The sequence below is a fragment of the Spathaspora passalidarum genome (genome assembly GCF_000223485.1).
Source record: "Spathaspora passalidarum NRRL Y-27907 unplaced genomic scaffold SPAPAscaffold_4, whole genome shotgun sequence".
Classification (NCBI taxonomy): Eukaryota; Fungi; Ascomycota; class Pichiomycetes; order Serinales; family Debaryomycetaceae; genus Spathaspora; species Spathaspora passalidarum.
In genome coordinates, this window is record NW_006767428.1 from 50107 (window position 1) to 65579 (window position 15473).

The following is a 15473-nucleotide window of genomic DNA, read 5'->3' on the forward strand; positions in this document are numbered from 1 at the left end:
AAAAAAACCTACAGGGTTTTGGTGTTTGGTAGCGCATTGGTAACTTTCTCCCCACAACTTTATTTTTAGAAAAAAAGGGTCAACTATGATCTGATAGCCATAGGTTACAACATTTGACATATAAATGACTCTGATTCTTGATCTACCCGAGGATGTATTTCCAATCATCTTACGTAGTCTCAATCAGAAACAGAAAATGGCATTGATGTTAGTCAATAAGCAATTGTATAACTTGACAGTTGCGAGTTTATACTGTTCAATTTATTTGAACTTTGGTCATCGTGCTGAAATATTGATTGATCGGGAAATATGTTCTGATTTCCATTGTGGAAATACCATTCTCAATTCCAATGATCTGTTTAGAAAGCTTGTGGAGCAACGCAAGGAGTTGGTTGATAATATTAAACTGATTTATATATTTAATTCGGAGCTTAAATTGAAATTTTGGATGGATTCGGAGACATTGTTGGGGATGAGAGAGATTGATTTATTGACTCATATAGCTATTCCTTCATTTATTCATGTTCCCTTGGAGGATAATTATACCGTAAAAGAATTAAGCCTTGATATTTCGCCAGTGTGCATTGACGAGATTGATTGGGCCACTATTCCGTATTTGAAAGGGCTTGAAACTTTGAAAATTAAAACGGTTCGGGCTCAGGAGGAATTTCTTACCATGACATCAAACTTTCACCAGCCATTGAAGGTAAAACGATTATCGTTGGAATTTACATTACCTAAGGAGCTAACCTTTGAAACTTTGGCTAAAGTGGTTAAATTGGACGAAGTAACTAGTTTGGAATTAGAATCTCCCACTTGGGAATTGAATGGGAAGCCATTTGAATGGTTATTTTCAAGCTTGACTAATTTAAAGCATCTAAGTATGGTATTAAAAAATCTGGAATTGGTATATGAGTTGCTTGGTTTAGTCCAAAGTGGCACTTTGAAAAGTTTAGCAATCGCCCCGGTTGACATACTACCAGTGAAATTACAAAAGATTATTGAGAAACATGAGCAAACACTCGAACGCGTTATGTTTGCTAGTCATGTATACTACACTTTTTCACTTGATGATTTCCAAAGAATCACTCCACCAAGGTTTAAGGAAAATCTCCTAACTTATCAAGCTAGAGTAGAACAAATGTTGAATAGTGACGTGCTGAAGTTTCCTCATTTACATCACATTGTAATATCTAGTATTCAGTATGAAGTCACCCGATCGGAGGGTAAGTTTGAGGTTACAGCATTTAATGACTTTAATCTGTTTGTTTTGAAGAGCGCACCAGTTGTGTGGTGAGGCATGGATGTAAACAATGGAATGTTGTAGGTTGATGAAATACATCAATTTGCAACCAAAAAAGATTATTTACACGTGTTTCAATTTGGTTTACTATATATTTGACATTCTTTTCTGATATGACCAAGTATATATCTCTTGTAAGTGCTAGAAAGTGCTAATCTGGGGATTCAGAGACATCGCTCGATCTCACCAATCGAAAAAAAAAAATCGATAAAAAAAAAAAGAAAAATTACCCGAAATTTTCACAACTTTATATTACATCAGGACAAGCCATGAGTAAATACTTGTTAAACACATTTGGAATAGGATCCATCGGTATTGCCTCTTACTTTTGGGGTAAATCACAAGTACCAACTCCTCCATCTACTCCTACTGGAGATTCCAACCTTCCTGTGCCATACTCACCACCTGGCAAAGACGTGTTTGATCCATCCACTATCAACCCTCAATCATTCTTCAAATATGGATTCCCAGGTCCTATTCACGACTTAGCTAACCGTAGTGAATTCGTCAGTTGTTATGATCGTCAATTCAAGAATCCTTATTGGGTGGTTGAGCATTTAACCAAAGAGTCCATTGCACGTAACGGAAACAGTGGGGATCGTAAAAAATCCGTGTTTAAAGAAGATGAAAGCATTCCATTTAAATTCAGAGGGAGATTAAGAGATTATTTCCGTAGTGGGTATGATCGTGGTCATTTAGCACCTGCCGCCGATGCCAAATTCAACCAAGATGCTATGGATGAAACTTTTTACTTGACTAATATGTCACCACAAGTAGGTGATGGATTCAATCGGGATTACTGGAGTCATTTTGAAGATTTTGCCAGAAGATTGACCAAGAAGTATGATGATGTAAGAGTCATGACTGGTCCATTGTACTTGCCTAAGAAAGGTCCCGATGGGAAATTTAGAGTGGAATTTGAAGTTATTGGATCACCACCAAATATTGCTGTTCCTACTCATTTCTATAAGTTGATTGTTGGTGAAAACAGAGGCCAGGAAAAGATTAGTTGTGCTGCATTTGTTTTGCCTAATGAAGTTATTGATAACAATACTCCGTTGACTCAATTCCAGGTTCCTATTGAAGCTGTGGAACAGAGTAGTGGGTTGGAATTGTTACATAAAGTGCCTTACTTTAATAAGAAGGATTTGTGTAAGGAAGTTAAATGTGAAATTATTGTAAGAGAATTCCCAAAACAAGTTAATAATGTTTTAGCATTGCCACCAGGTAAGAAGTAGATCTGTATATAGAAATTAATATTGCAAAAGTTTTGTTAGAAATTTGTGGAAATTTTTGATAAAATATGACATCTTAAACTAGAAGGTAAAGCTGTAGCACTTTAATGATAATACACAAGTGGTACCCATACAATGACGTTATGTCTCACCCGGAATTTCCTTATTTGACGAGCAACCAGATAAAACACTAGTAGCTCAAACGATTTCTTACGACTGCAAAAAAACAAAAAAAAAAAAAAAAAAGAGTACCCAGAAAATAAAACAATAGCGATCAAAAAGTGCACAGTAGATTTACAGTAGGGACTTATGAAGACGTACATAAGTCAATTGTAGTTTCGTTTACAATAAGCCAATAGGTGAAACTTTAAAGGAATAGAGACCAGGAAATTGGCCTGACGTGGCAGTAATATCTTAGTATGTCTACGTAGTTTGTCACATAGAGTCGCCGGATATAAGGAGATCACATGTACAGTGGCAAAATTGTAGGGTTTGATGGTAAAACTTTCTTGGGTACAAACCGGAGATAATTCCATGTGTGGCTGTAACTTTTGGTGATTAGCAATCTTAGTAATCTGATTATTTGGGCCAAACCAACAGCATGTGTATTGTAAACGTTGTACACCAAGCTTCTGTTGTATACAGGAAACTCGGGAATGATAATTTCTGACCCAAATTTGTCGCTATAACGTTTAGCCCAACTGTTATTCGATGGGGCTTGTGTGTGTGTAAGTGGTAAATTATTGAAATACAAAATTAAAAAACAGAAATTTTTGTTGGGACTTTCCTGTATACAAATGCATGGTTAAAGTGCGTCTAAGTTATACGCAGGATTCAACCGTTTAAAATAAAAACTCCGAGACAACAAAAAAAAGTACGTTGTGTAAACGCACCAACAATTTCCACCCGACAGAACGAACAAAAACAAAAAAAAGAAAAATATTTTTGACTATTGTTGCAAAAAAAAAAAAAATACTAAAATTAACCACTTAGTCCATTCCTCATCTACCCTCATGGGTCGATTGTTTGTATTGCAGCATGTGTTTAAAGATTAAGTATGGTGTAGGAAGCAAGAAGGATATTGTTGGATAAACTTTTGATATTTTTGAGCTTGTGCTTATGGCTGATTAGCCTTGTTGAGCTTTAAGTCAGACAGAATTTGACATATGTTAGACGTATCACCAGCGGAAATTAGAGGTATTCAATACAAATTTCACAGTAAAATGTAAAAATTTCTGTTTCCTGGTCTCATCCTGCCTACCCTACATATCCGTATATTTCAAGGCGCCTCTGTTATAAGTAAAACTACATCTGGTATCTCAGTCTATCTCCAGGCTACACCTGAAAAAGAAACGTTGGAAAAAACGCCTAAAAAATATAGCGAAAAAAATTTTGTTGATTTTTTTTTTTCACAACAATTTCTTTCTTAATTATGGCAGCAGATAACACAAAAAAAAATTATTTTTTTTTTGGTGAATTTTTATAAAACGGAAAACCTTTGGATCTTTTTACAACACGAAAGTAAATCTTTTCCTCTTTCTTTCTTCTTTCTTCTTTTTCTATTGAAGAGTATTCAACGAATCCATTCAACAAATCGAATTAATCCAACAATCAATCAATCCATCCAACAGATCATAGATTTATTTCTTTAACTGCAAAATCAACTAAGTACCACATTTATAGCTGATTTCATATATAAAAAGAGATATCCCTTACTTACTACTATTTATTACACTTTTGTTAATTCGTTACTACTACTAATACTTTTACAATGACTACATCTACTTCTTCTCATAGACCATTCCAATTAGTCCATGGTTCTATCGAACATACCCTTTTAGTTCCAAATGAATTGTTCTTCAACTACTCCCAATTAAAGGAAGAATTCACAAAGACTTTGCCTGAACCAACTGAAGGTTTTGCTGATGACAACGAACCAAGTTCCCCTGCTGAATTATATGCCAAGTTCTTGGGTTTCATTGCTTCTTATGCCGATAAGGAATTTGTTGGCCAAATCTTGAAGTTGTCCTTGCAAGATTTCAACTCAAGATTCTTGGATTCAAACAATGAAAACATTCACTCGTTTGCCGCTACTTTGTTAAGTGACGATGTTGTTTACCCAACCACTCCAACCAAGATCAAGGATAACATTATCAAGAACTACTACCAAGCTATCATCAAGTCTAACACCAAGATTGACAAGATTGAATCTAACTTGCTTTACCAAGCCCACAAGGGTGATGCTAAATTAGCTGCTATTTTCGGTGGTCAAGGTAACACTGATGACTATTTCGAAGAATTACGTGAATTATACAAGGTTTATGGTGATTTGATCTACGATGACTTGATTGTTCCAATCACTACCCAATTGAACAAGTTGGTTAAGCAAGATTCTTCTTCTTTGGACAAGATTTTCACTCAAGGTTTAAATATCTTGTCTTGGTTAAGACACCCAGAAACCACCCCTGATCAAGACTATTTGTTATCCGTTCCAGTTTCGTGTCCAGTCATTTGTATTATCCAATTATGTCATTATGCTATCACTTGTAAAGTCTTGGGATTAACTCCAGGCGAATTCAGAAAATACTTTATTGGTTCTACTGGTCACTCTCAAGGTTTAGTTACTGCTGTTGCCATTGCTTCTTCTGACTCTTGGGATTCATTCTTGGAAAACTCCATCAAGGCTACCTCCTTGTTATTCTACATTGGTGCCAGATGTTTAATCACTTATCCAAGAACTACTTTACCACCAACCATGTTGCAAGATTCTTTAGATCACGGTGAAGGTAGACCATCTCCAATGTTGTCAGTTAGAGATTTAACCATTGAACAAGTTGAAGCATTCATCAAACAAACCAACTCCCACTTGCCTCAAGAAAAGCACATTGCTATCAGTTTAGTTAATGGTGCTAGAAACTTGGTTGTTTCTGGTCCTCCCGAATCCTTGTATGGTTTCAACTTGAACTTGAGAAATAAAAAGGCTCCAAATGGATTAGATCAATCCAGAATTCCATTCAGCGAACGTAAATTGAAGTGTTCCAACAGATTCTTGCCAATCTTTGCTCCATTCCACTCCCATTTATTGGCTGATGCCACTGAAACTATTTTGGAAGATGTCAGTCAACAAAACTTGAACTTTAAAGTTTCTGATTTGAAAATTCCTGTTTTCGATACTTTTGATGGTTCAAACTTCCAAGACTTTGTTGAAAATGGTGAAACTTTAGTTGGTAGAATCGTCAAATGTATCACTGAATTGGCTGTCCACTGGGAAACTTCTACTAAATTCCAATCTACCCACATTTTAGATTTCGGTCCAGGTGGTGTTTCTGGTTTAGGTGTTTTGACCCACAGAAACAAGGAAGGTACCGGTGCTAGAATTATTGTTGCTGGTGCCCTTGATTCTAACCCAATTGATGATGAATATGGTTTCAAGCAAGAAATCTTTCATCACTCTGCCGATAACGAAATCAAATGGGCTCCAAACTGGTTGAATGAATACAAGCCAACTTTAGTCAAGACTGCTCACAATGGTAAGGTTTTCGTCAAGACCAAGTTTTCCCAATTATTAGGTAGAGCTCCATTAATGGTTCCAGGTATGACACCAACCACCGTTAATCCAAAGACTATTATTGCCTCTTTGAATGCTGGCTACCACATTGAATTAGCTGGTGGTGGTTATTTTGCTCCTCAAGGTATGACTGCAGCTATTGATGAAATTGTTGAAAACATCAAGCCAGGTTACGGTTTAGGTATTAACTTGATTTACGTTAACCCAAGAATGTTGCAATGGGGTATTCCATTGATTAAAGAATTAAGAGACAAGGGTTACCCAATTCAATCTTTGACCATTGGTGCTGGTGTTCCTTCATTAGAAGTTGCCACTGAATATATTGAAACTTTAGGATTGACTCACTTGGGTTTGAAGCCAGGTTCTATTGATGCCATTTCTCAAGTTATTACTATTGCAAAGGCTCATCCAAACTTCCCAATCGTCTTGCAATGGACTGGTGGTAGAGGTGGTGGTCACCATTCTTTTGAAGATTTCCATCAACCTATTTTACAAATGTACTCCAAGATCAGAAGATGTTCCAACATTGTTTTGGTTGCTGGTTCTGGTTTTGGTTCCGATGAAGACACTTACCCATACTTGACTGGTTCTTGGTCTAATGAATACAACTACCCAGCCATGCCATTTGATGGTATCTTGTTTGGTTCCAGAGTTATGACTGCCAAGGAAGCTGAAACTTCTTTAGAAGCTAAGAAATTGATTGCCACTTGTAAGGGTGTTTCTGATGATAAGTGGGAATTGACATATAAGAAGCCAACTGGTGGTATTATCACTGTTAGATCTGAAATGGGTGAACCAATCCATAAGATTGCCACTAGAGGTGTGATGTTGTGGAAGGAATTGGATGACACCATTTTCACCCAACCAAAGAACAAGCAATTGGAAATCTTGAACAAGAAGAAGGATTACATTATTGATAAATTGAACAAGGATTTCCAAAAACCTTGGTTTGGTAAGAATGCCCAAGGTGTTTGTGACTTGCAAGATATGACTTACCAAGAAGTTGCCAACAGATTAATTGAATTAATGTATGTTAAGAAGTCCCAAAGATGGATTGACGTTTCCTTGAGAAACTTTTTCGGGGATTTCTTGAGAAGAGTCGAAGAAAGATTTACTACTGCTTCTGGTGCTGTTTCTTTAATTCAAAATTACAACCAATTACAAACTTCTCCACAACAATTTACTGATGATTTCTTCAACAAGTTTGAACAAGCTAAGCAACAATTGATTTCGGAAGAAGATTGTGATTTCTTCTTGATGTGTTGTTCCAGACCAACCCAAAAGCCAGCTCCATTTGTCCCTGTTTTGGATGACCGTTTTGAATTCTTTTTCAAGAAGGACTCTTTGTGGCAATCTGAAGATTTGGAAACTGTCGTTGATGAAGATGTTCAAAGAACATGTATCTTGCACGGTCCAGTTGCTGCTCAATTCACCAACAAGGTTAACGAACCTATTGGTGAAATTTTGGATTCTATTCACGAAGGCCACATTGCCAAGTTGATTAAGGACGAATATGCCAACGACGCTACCAAGATTCCAGTTGTTGAATATTTCGGTGGTTCTACTGCCCCTGTTGAAACTGTTGTTGAAAATGTCAAGATTTCTACTGTTGGTGACAAGACCATTTATGAAATTGCTTCCAATGTTCCTGAACACGATGCTTGGTTAAGATTATTAGCTGGTTCTGAATTGGACTGGTTGAAGGCTTTTATCTCAACTGATAGAATTGTTCAAGGCTCTAAGCACATCGGTAACCAAGTTCACGATATTTTGAAACCAGTTGTTCATTCCCGTGTTGAAATTGTTGGTGCTGGATCTCAAAAGAAATTGGTTGGTTATGAGAATGTCAAGGGTGACTTGAAGCCAGTTGTTGAAATCCAATTGACCAAGGGTAATGTTATCCAATTGAACTTGATTGAACACAGAACTGCTGATGGTACTCCAGTTGCCTTGCCATTCTTGTACAACTACAACCCAGCTGATGGTTTTGCTCCAATCTTGGAAGTTATGACTGGTAGAAATGACAGAATTAAGGAATTCTACTGGAAGTTATGGTTTGGTAATGATGTACCATATGACTTGAACATTGATGTCGAAGAAACTATTGAAGGTGAACAAGTTACTATTACAGGTCAAGATATTGCTGAATTTACCCACGCTATTGGTAACAACTGTGATGCCTTTGTTACCCGTCATGGTAAGGTTACTTTGGCTCCTATGGATTTTGCTATTGTTATTGGTTGGAGAGCTATCATTAAGGCTATCTTCCCAAAGACTGTTGATGGTGATCTTTTGAAGTTGGTCCACTTGTCCAACGGTTACAAGATGATTCCTGGTGCTGCTCCATTGAAGAAGGATGATATTGTTTCTACTAAGGCTCAAATTAAACGTGTTGTTAACCAAGCCAGTGGTAAACAAGTTGAAGTTGTTGGTACTATTTACCGTGAAGGTAAGCCAGTCATGGAAGTTACTTCTCAATTCTTGTACCGTGGTGATTACACTGATTATGAAAACACTTTCCAAAAGGTCACTGAAACTCCAGTTCAAGTTTCTTTAAAGAACTCCAAGGACTTGGCTGTTTTAAGATCCAAGGAATGGTTCCACTTGGAACAAGATGTTGAATTGTTGAATCAAACTTTGACCTTTAGATGTGAATCCACTTACAAGTTCAAGACTGCCGATGTTTACTCCAGCATCAAGACCACCGGTCAAATCTATTTGGAATTGCCAACCAAGGAAGTTGTTCAAGTTGGTCAAGTCGATTACGAAGCTGGTGTTTCTTATGGTAACCCAGTCACTGATTACTTGCAAAGAAATGGTAAGACTATTGAAGAAGCTGTCAAGTTTGAAAATGTCATTCCAATTTCTTCTGGTGAAGAATTGACTTCTAAGGCTCCATCCACTAACGAACCTTATGCTATTGTTTCTGGTGATTACAACCCTATCCATGTTTCCCGTGTTTTCGCTGCTTATGCTAAGTTACCAGGTACTATTACCCACGGTATGTACTCCAGTGCTAATATCAGAGCCTTGGTTGAACAATGGGCTGCCAACAATGTTGCTGCTAGAGTCAGAGCCTTCAAGTGTGACTTTGTCGGTATGGTTTTGCCAAATGACACTTTACAAACCACTTTGGAACACATTGGTATGATTAACGGTAGAAAGATCATCAAGGTTGAAACTAAGAATGTTGAAACTGACTCTGTTATTTTGATTGGTGAAGCCGAAATTGAACAGCCAATCACCGCTTATGTTTTCACTGGTCAAGGTTCCCAAGAACAAGGTATGGGTATGGACTTGTACAACTCTTCTGAAGTTGCCAGAGAAGTTTGGGACAAGGCTGATGTCCATTTCGTCAACCACTATGGTTTCTCCATTTTGGACATTGTTCAAAACAATCCTAACGAATTGACTATTCACTTTGGTGGTGCCAAGGGTAGAAAGATTAGAGAAAACTATATAACTATGATGTTTGAAACTATTGGTGAAGATGGTGAATTGAAGTCCGAAAAGATTTTCAAAGATATTGATGAAACCACTACTAGTTACACTTTTGTTTCTCCAACTGGGTTATTATCTGCTACTCAATTCACTCAACCTGCTTTGACCTTGATGGAAAAAGCTGCTTATGAAGATATCAAGAGCAAGGGTTTAATTCCAAGTGATATCATGTTTGCTGGTCATTCTCTTGGTGAATACTCTGCTTTATCTTCCTTGGCTAATGTCATGCCAATTGAATCCTTGGTTGATGTTGTCTTTTACAGAGGTATGACTATGCAAGTTGCTGTTCCAAGAGATGAATTGGGTAGATCCAACTATGGTATGTGTGCTATTAACCCAAGTCGTGTCAGTGTTACTTTCAATGATGCTGCTTTAAGATTTGTTGTTGATGAAGTTGCCACTGTTACCGGCTGGTTATTGGAAATTGTGAATTATAACGTTGAAAACCAACAATATGTTGCTGCTGGTGACTTGAGATCTTTGGATACTTTAACCAATGTTTTGAATGTCCTTAAATTAAACAAGATTGATATTGTTAAGTTACAATCGATGATGAGTTTGGAAGAAGTTAAACAACACTTGAAGGAAATCATTGATGAGTGTTCCAAGAAGTCCATTGCCAAGCCACAACCAATTGATTTGGAAAGAGGATTTGCCGTTATTCCATTGAAGGGTATTTCCGTTCCATTCCACAGTTCATATTTGAGAAGTGGTGTCAAGCCATTCCAAAGATTCTTGTGTAAGAAGATTCCAAAGAGCAGTGTCAAGCCTAACGATTTGATTGGCAAGTATATTCCTAACTTGACTGCTAAGCCATTTGAGTTGACCAAAGAATACTTCCAAGATGTATATGAATTAACTGGTTCTGAGAAGATTAAAAAGATTCTTGAGAACTGGGAATCTTATGAAAAGGCTTAATTAAGCTGAAAACTTTTTAAAATAAAAGGCGTTTGATGATCGATACGTGGTACTATTGATTGTTATGATGCTTTAACTAATTATATAACTTATTCGATTTGTTTGTTTGTATTTAATAATATGTATGTTATAGAGCTTACATGTAGATTCGTAACTTTGCACGATTTATATTACAAATTGATAGGAACTAGTTTATACATCTATAAATTTAATTATCTTTTGGATTAACAACAGGACTCAGGATATTTACAGGAGTAAAAGTCTTTGGTAAACTAACTCTGGTGAATCTCGACTTCAATCGTTGAGTAACCATATCCATGTCCAAATGTCTCGTCAAACTCAAACGAGGAATACATCCAATATAATGATCGTCGTCCAATTGCACATCCAATGGATCCTGAGTGTGGCAACCTGGAGAAAGCAATAATCTAATAGAATGCTTCTTTCCGAATAAACTAGTTGGATCATCAGCCTCATACAATTCAAATGCGATTTGCAGGAGGTAGTCTAATTCAGGAAGGGCATTTCTGGCAATCTTCATGGGTAATTGCGAGCCATAAATTACGTTAAGCAAGGTGTAGATGTGTGATTCCTTGGTGAAGTAGTTGACCACAGCGGCGGATTTAGGATGTTTCTTCATGTCTTGGATATCCAGAAGGATTTGTTTGGCAAGCGGCAATGAAGTAAGAAGACCAATATCAAGCTTTTCTTCGGATTTGATTCCGTATTCTTGCGGACATATAAAGTCGAATAATACCTTGGATAATCGATAAAGTTCACGGAGTCTGGCAAAGGTTGGATGATCAAATGGGTTTTGTGGGGCTTTGCTTGAAGTTGGAGATTTTGTAGGTGATGATGATTCTTGGGTGCTGGGTTCATGGGCACAATTACTAGCCTCACGAAGAACCCAGCCTAGCGAACCAGCTGAAGTTGATGTAGGAACAGTGGCAGTTTGGGTTGGGATTTTGAAATTATTCATGGCAAGGATATTGATAGGATATTCACTGACTAAACCTGAGGAATTGACTGTATCTCCACAAGTTTCTCTCAATCTAGTCAATAAAGTTTCATCATTAGGATCAAATGAAAACACCTTTTGTAAGAACTGACGGTTGTGCAAGGCATCGTATTTCATTGTGTCATACAATTCACTAATCTTGGAGGGATGAGTCTTTTCCACACTGATGAATTCTTGAAATAATTTATCCCATCTTTCCTTAAACAAGAACGGGTCTTCACCACAACACCAGTTGGTCTGGAATTCTTGAACATCTTTAGTTTCAAAATTGTAATTCATGATTTGTTGATGGAAATTCATTAACTCTACAACTCGCTTGATAACCTCAAATGGTTGTGGCATTTTAGGTGGCCAGGTGAATTGAGGTGGTGCTTCGGCACCTTGTCTAAGCAAGGGCTTGAGCTTCTTCTTAACCTTATCCATGAGATCCTTCGCAGCATTGGAATCATCAAGCAAATCCTTTCTCACAATAAGGAAATCATCAGCAAGAGTTTCAGTTTCAGGGTCTAAACCAAGCAAGGCCATGGTGGAATATTGAGCACTGGTGATCACACGACGCTCAGAAGAAGTGTACACCTTGATTTCTTTAAGGGCATCACGATTAAGTAATTTGATATTTTGACGTAATTGGTCACCGACATCAATAGCTTGGTGTCTTGCTGAATGGGTTGCTTCACCACCCCACTTCAAAATAAGTTGGACTTTATCAACAATTTCAGGATTTTCCTTGTTCAATGAAGGTTTAATTTGGATCTTTGTTCCTGGGAAATTCATCTTCTTTTCAAGAGCATTTTGCAATTGTTTCAACTTCTTTAAATCTTCCAATTGTTTATCAATGGCAATCTTCACAGTCTCTAAAACAACTTGTAAATCAGGCACAGCTCTAATGATAACTTCTTCAAGATGGCCCTTTAATAAGGAAATAAATAATGGAGATCTGAAAGAATACTTGAACTTTTGTTTAGGTGTTCTATCAGCATGTCTAATAATATTGACCATACCTTTGAATCTCCATTTTTGCTCCTTTTCTTCAAATTGAGATTTGTGAAGTAATTTCGTGGAAGGTGGAATAGTAGTCTTAAGGTAATCTCTAGATTTCTTGGCTTCAATGAATAAATCACGAAGAATCTTGGCACACATGTCATAATATTCATTGTTATCCTTAACAAATGAGAACCCATTCACGTCAATGACATACGATTTCCCATTCACACGAAGTAAATCAAACCCACATACAGTTTGCTTAAAAGTAGAACTAACATTTTGAGCAATGGTTTTTTCTTCTGGAGTTAATTCGGTAATATATCTAATTTCTTTCCCGTGAGTGTCTCTTCTAACGATACCATCAACAACAGGCAGCTTTCTCGTTTCTGCATGGCAGAACTCAGGTCCGACAGTATATGCCTTAACATCTTCAAAGTTATCAGTATCCATAAATTTTTCATAGATGTATGAACCTTCCGTTCTTGGGCTAGTCAAATTAGGATCAAATTCTGACGATTTGTTACCTATTTTCCTGAAAAGACGACGTCCACCACCACCAGTAGACTTAGGATAGTAAATATACACGTTATGATCTTCACCATCGACTGGTTTTTCCACAAATGGTTTTTCAAGAACTTGGTCACCAACACGAAGAGTATCTTCGTCAACCATTTCCCAATCTGGTTCAGCTTGATTGGTTAACTTTTCCAAGAAATCATCTGAGATACCTATAGCTTTCATCTTAGTTAATAAAAGGTTATCTAAATGTGGACCTCCGTCACGGCTAATTTCAAGACGTTTAGGGGTTGGGACATTAGCATGTTCTAAAATGGCAAGAACCACTCTTCTATCCCAGAATGCCTTTTGAAACACCAAATCGTTGATGAAATATGGTTGACGGTAATTTACATAGGAAATAGCTTTATCTAATGGGAATCCAGTACTAAAGAAACTAATCAAAAAGTCACAAGTGGGCCAGTTTTCAATCAGCTCATCAAGAATAACTTTATCACCGAAAATCACGGTATCGAATTCACCATTTTCAATTAAACGATTGAGAATCTTTCGGCAGGGTTTACTCAACACTTTTGCATCCATGGCACATACTCCAATCTTACCTATCTTGGGCAAAGTAGGGGCTGTGTTCACCACATCTTTACTGACAGATACGGATTTTCTTGAAGTTGTTGATGTATTGGACATGGTTTTGAAAAGTTTACCAGTATCAAGTTTGAGTTGTTCTGTATTCTGAATAAGATTCTCTACTGTAAGTGTATCAGGGCCATTTTCTCCTTCATTGACATTTTCGGTACTGTTGTTACCAGACGACACCGAAGTAGAGTTTAGTCTTGATGCTGAATCTTCAGCAGAAGTCTTGGGAGTGAATGATTGCAACATGGGGGCAATAGACGCTATTGCCCGCTCAGTGGCTGGAGAAGACATTGATTTGGAACTGATCCTTTTGGCAGTAGGTGGAAGTCTGTCAACAAGTGAAGATTGTTCTCCCAACAGAAGAGACAAAGGTGAAACAGTCTTGCTGGATTCCACGGACACATCCTTGGGATCAATGCTATCTTGATTCAGTGCATTTAGAACTTTAGGAACAGGGATTGGGCGTGTATTGTCACTCATTGTGGATACCTAAATTAAATCAGAGTCAATTGGATAAAATGCAACAATTTCAAAAATGAAATTTGTTTTGGTGATGATTGCCTGTGATTATATGCAGGATGGTATGAGAAACGATTTTTGGGGGATGACTCGGACTCGTGGGGCATGGTGCTACCAGATGAGCACAATTGTGAAACGGATAGGTGTCCAAGAAACTATTTTCAGCAATACAGTTATGATTAATATTTTCTCATTCATTGGTAAATTTTGTGTTTTCAATTTCATGGCAAGCCATATTTAATGAGATTCTAGGAGTATATTCTACTTTTGAAGTTCTGGGGGATTCAACCCAAAGATTTATTCACGCATGTAGGTTAGAAGTAATTTCTATAGGCTGATACGGAACATAGAACATTTTGTTGCTTACCAGATAAATAGCGGTATTAGACCAAAAGGAGTTCTTTTACACCTACCTATACCATTCCACCCATTTTGAGTTACTTTTAGAGGGTTCCATGCAATCACACAACAGCAATAAGAACTAGAGTGCATATTGATGGTGAATGTTGCTACACTCAAAAACCAGTCAGCAGATAAATCCTACCCGCAGAAATCTCACATTATAGTCTATTTCATCCAGTTAGACCTCGTGTATTACCCTGAGAGGTATTAGTCTGCATCTTGCTTTGTACAATACAACAAATATGTCCTCTAACATTCTCGGTTAATATTTAGGCTTCAAAACCTCGTCCAAAATTATTTACATTCTACGAATATTATCGATTTATATAAATCAAAACATATATTTCAGTATAAAGATTCCATGCGGAATACCACTTAAATAATACATATTCAGGTATTCCAATTGTTTAACAAATTACAATAAGCAAAATTTAGGTAATATTGATTCACTTCATCCATCTCTCTAATTAAAAATTGACCAAAACTATTATATCACCCTACCACATAAAACGATTAACGACAACAACAACTACAGGAGGAGAAGTAGTAGGTTGACTGGTTGTAGACGTAACAGTGGAAGGTTCATTGCTGCCTTCTGTTGGAGTTGGCACCTCATATGTTGTTGGGTATCCTGTAGCAGTGTTTGAACCAGAGGATTCATCATCACCATTTGTGCCAGTTGGTTGAGTACCTGTAGACGTATAAGCTCCAGACGATTCATTGTCAGTTGTAGTAGTAGTGGTGACGAAGCCCGAAGACCCATTACCAGTCGATGTAGATGATGCTTCATTTGAAGATGTTTCATGATCCTTCTCACTTGATCCAGTAGTTAATGTTACTTGAGTAGTTGGACAATCTCCAGGAACGATAATC

At 37.2% G+C, this 15473-nt stretch overlaps 4 protein-coding genes across 4 annotated transcripts; 3 read left to right on the top strand and 1 right to left on the bottom strand. All coding sequences in view use genetic code 12, as the record gives it.

The window, feature by feature from the left end:
• Window positions 1-103: 103 nt before the first annotated feature.
• SPAPADRAFT_61018 (uncharacterized protein) lies at window positions 104-1496 on the top strand (the record flags this gene model as incomplete). Its single annotated transcript, XM_007375129.1, has 1 exon — window positions 104-1496. The coding sequence occupies one exon, from the start codon at window positions 197-199 to the stop codon at window positions 1295-1297; it is 1101 nt and encodes a 366-aa protein (XP_007375191.1).
• Window positions 1497-1554: 58 nt separating this feature from the next.
• Window positions 1555-2621, top strand: SPAPADRAFT_61019 (ribonuclease; the record flags this gene model as incomplete). The annotated part of the gene is made up of 1 exon (XM_007375130.1): window positions 1555-2621. One exon carries the CDS (start codon window positions 1573-1575, stop codon window positions 2539-2541), a length of 969 nt encoding a protein of 322 aa, XP_007375192.1.
• Window positions 2622-4309: 1688 nt separating this feature from the next.
• FAS1 (tetrafunctional fatty acid synthase subunit) lies at window positions 4310-10525 on the top strand (the record flags this gene model as incomplete). The annotated part of the gene is made up of 1 exon (XM_007375131.1): window positions 4310-10525. One exon carries the CDS (start codon window positions 4310-4312, stop codon window positions 10523-10525), a length of 6216 nt encoding a protein of 2071 aa, XP_007375193.1.
• Window positions 10526-10733: 208 nt separating this feature from the next.
• Window positions 10734-14159, bottom strand: AFL1 (inositol polyphosphate kinase; the record flags this gene model as incomplete). The annotated part of the gene is made up of 1 exon (XM_007375132.1): window positions 10734-14159. One exon carries the CDS (start codon window positions 14157-14159, stop codon window positions 10734-10736), a length of 3426 nt encoding a protein of 1141 aa, XP_007375194.1.
• Window positions 14160-15473: the final 1314 nt, after the last annotated feature.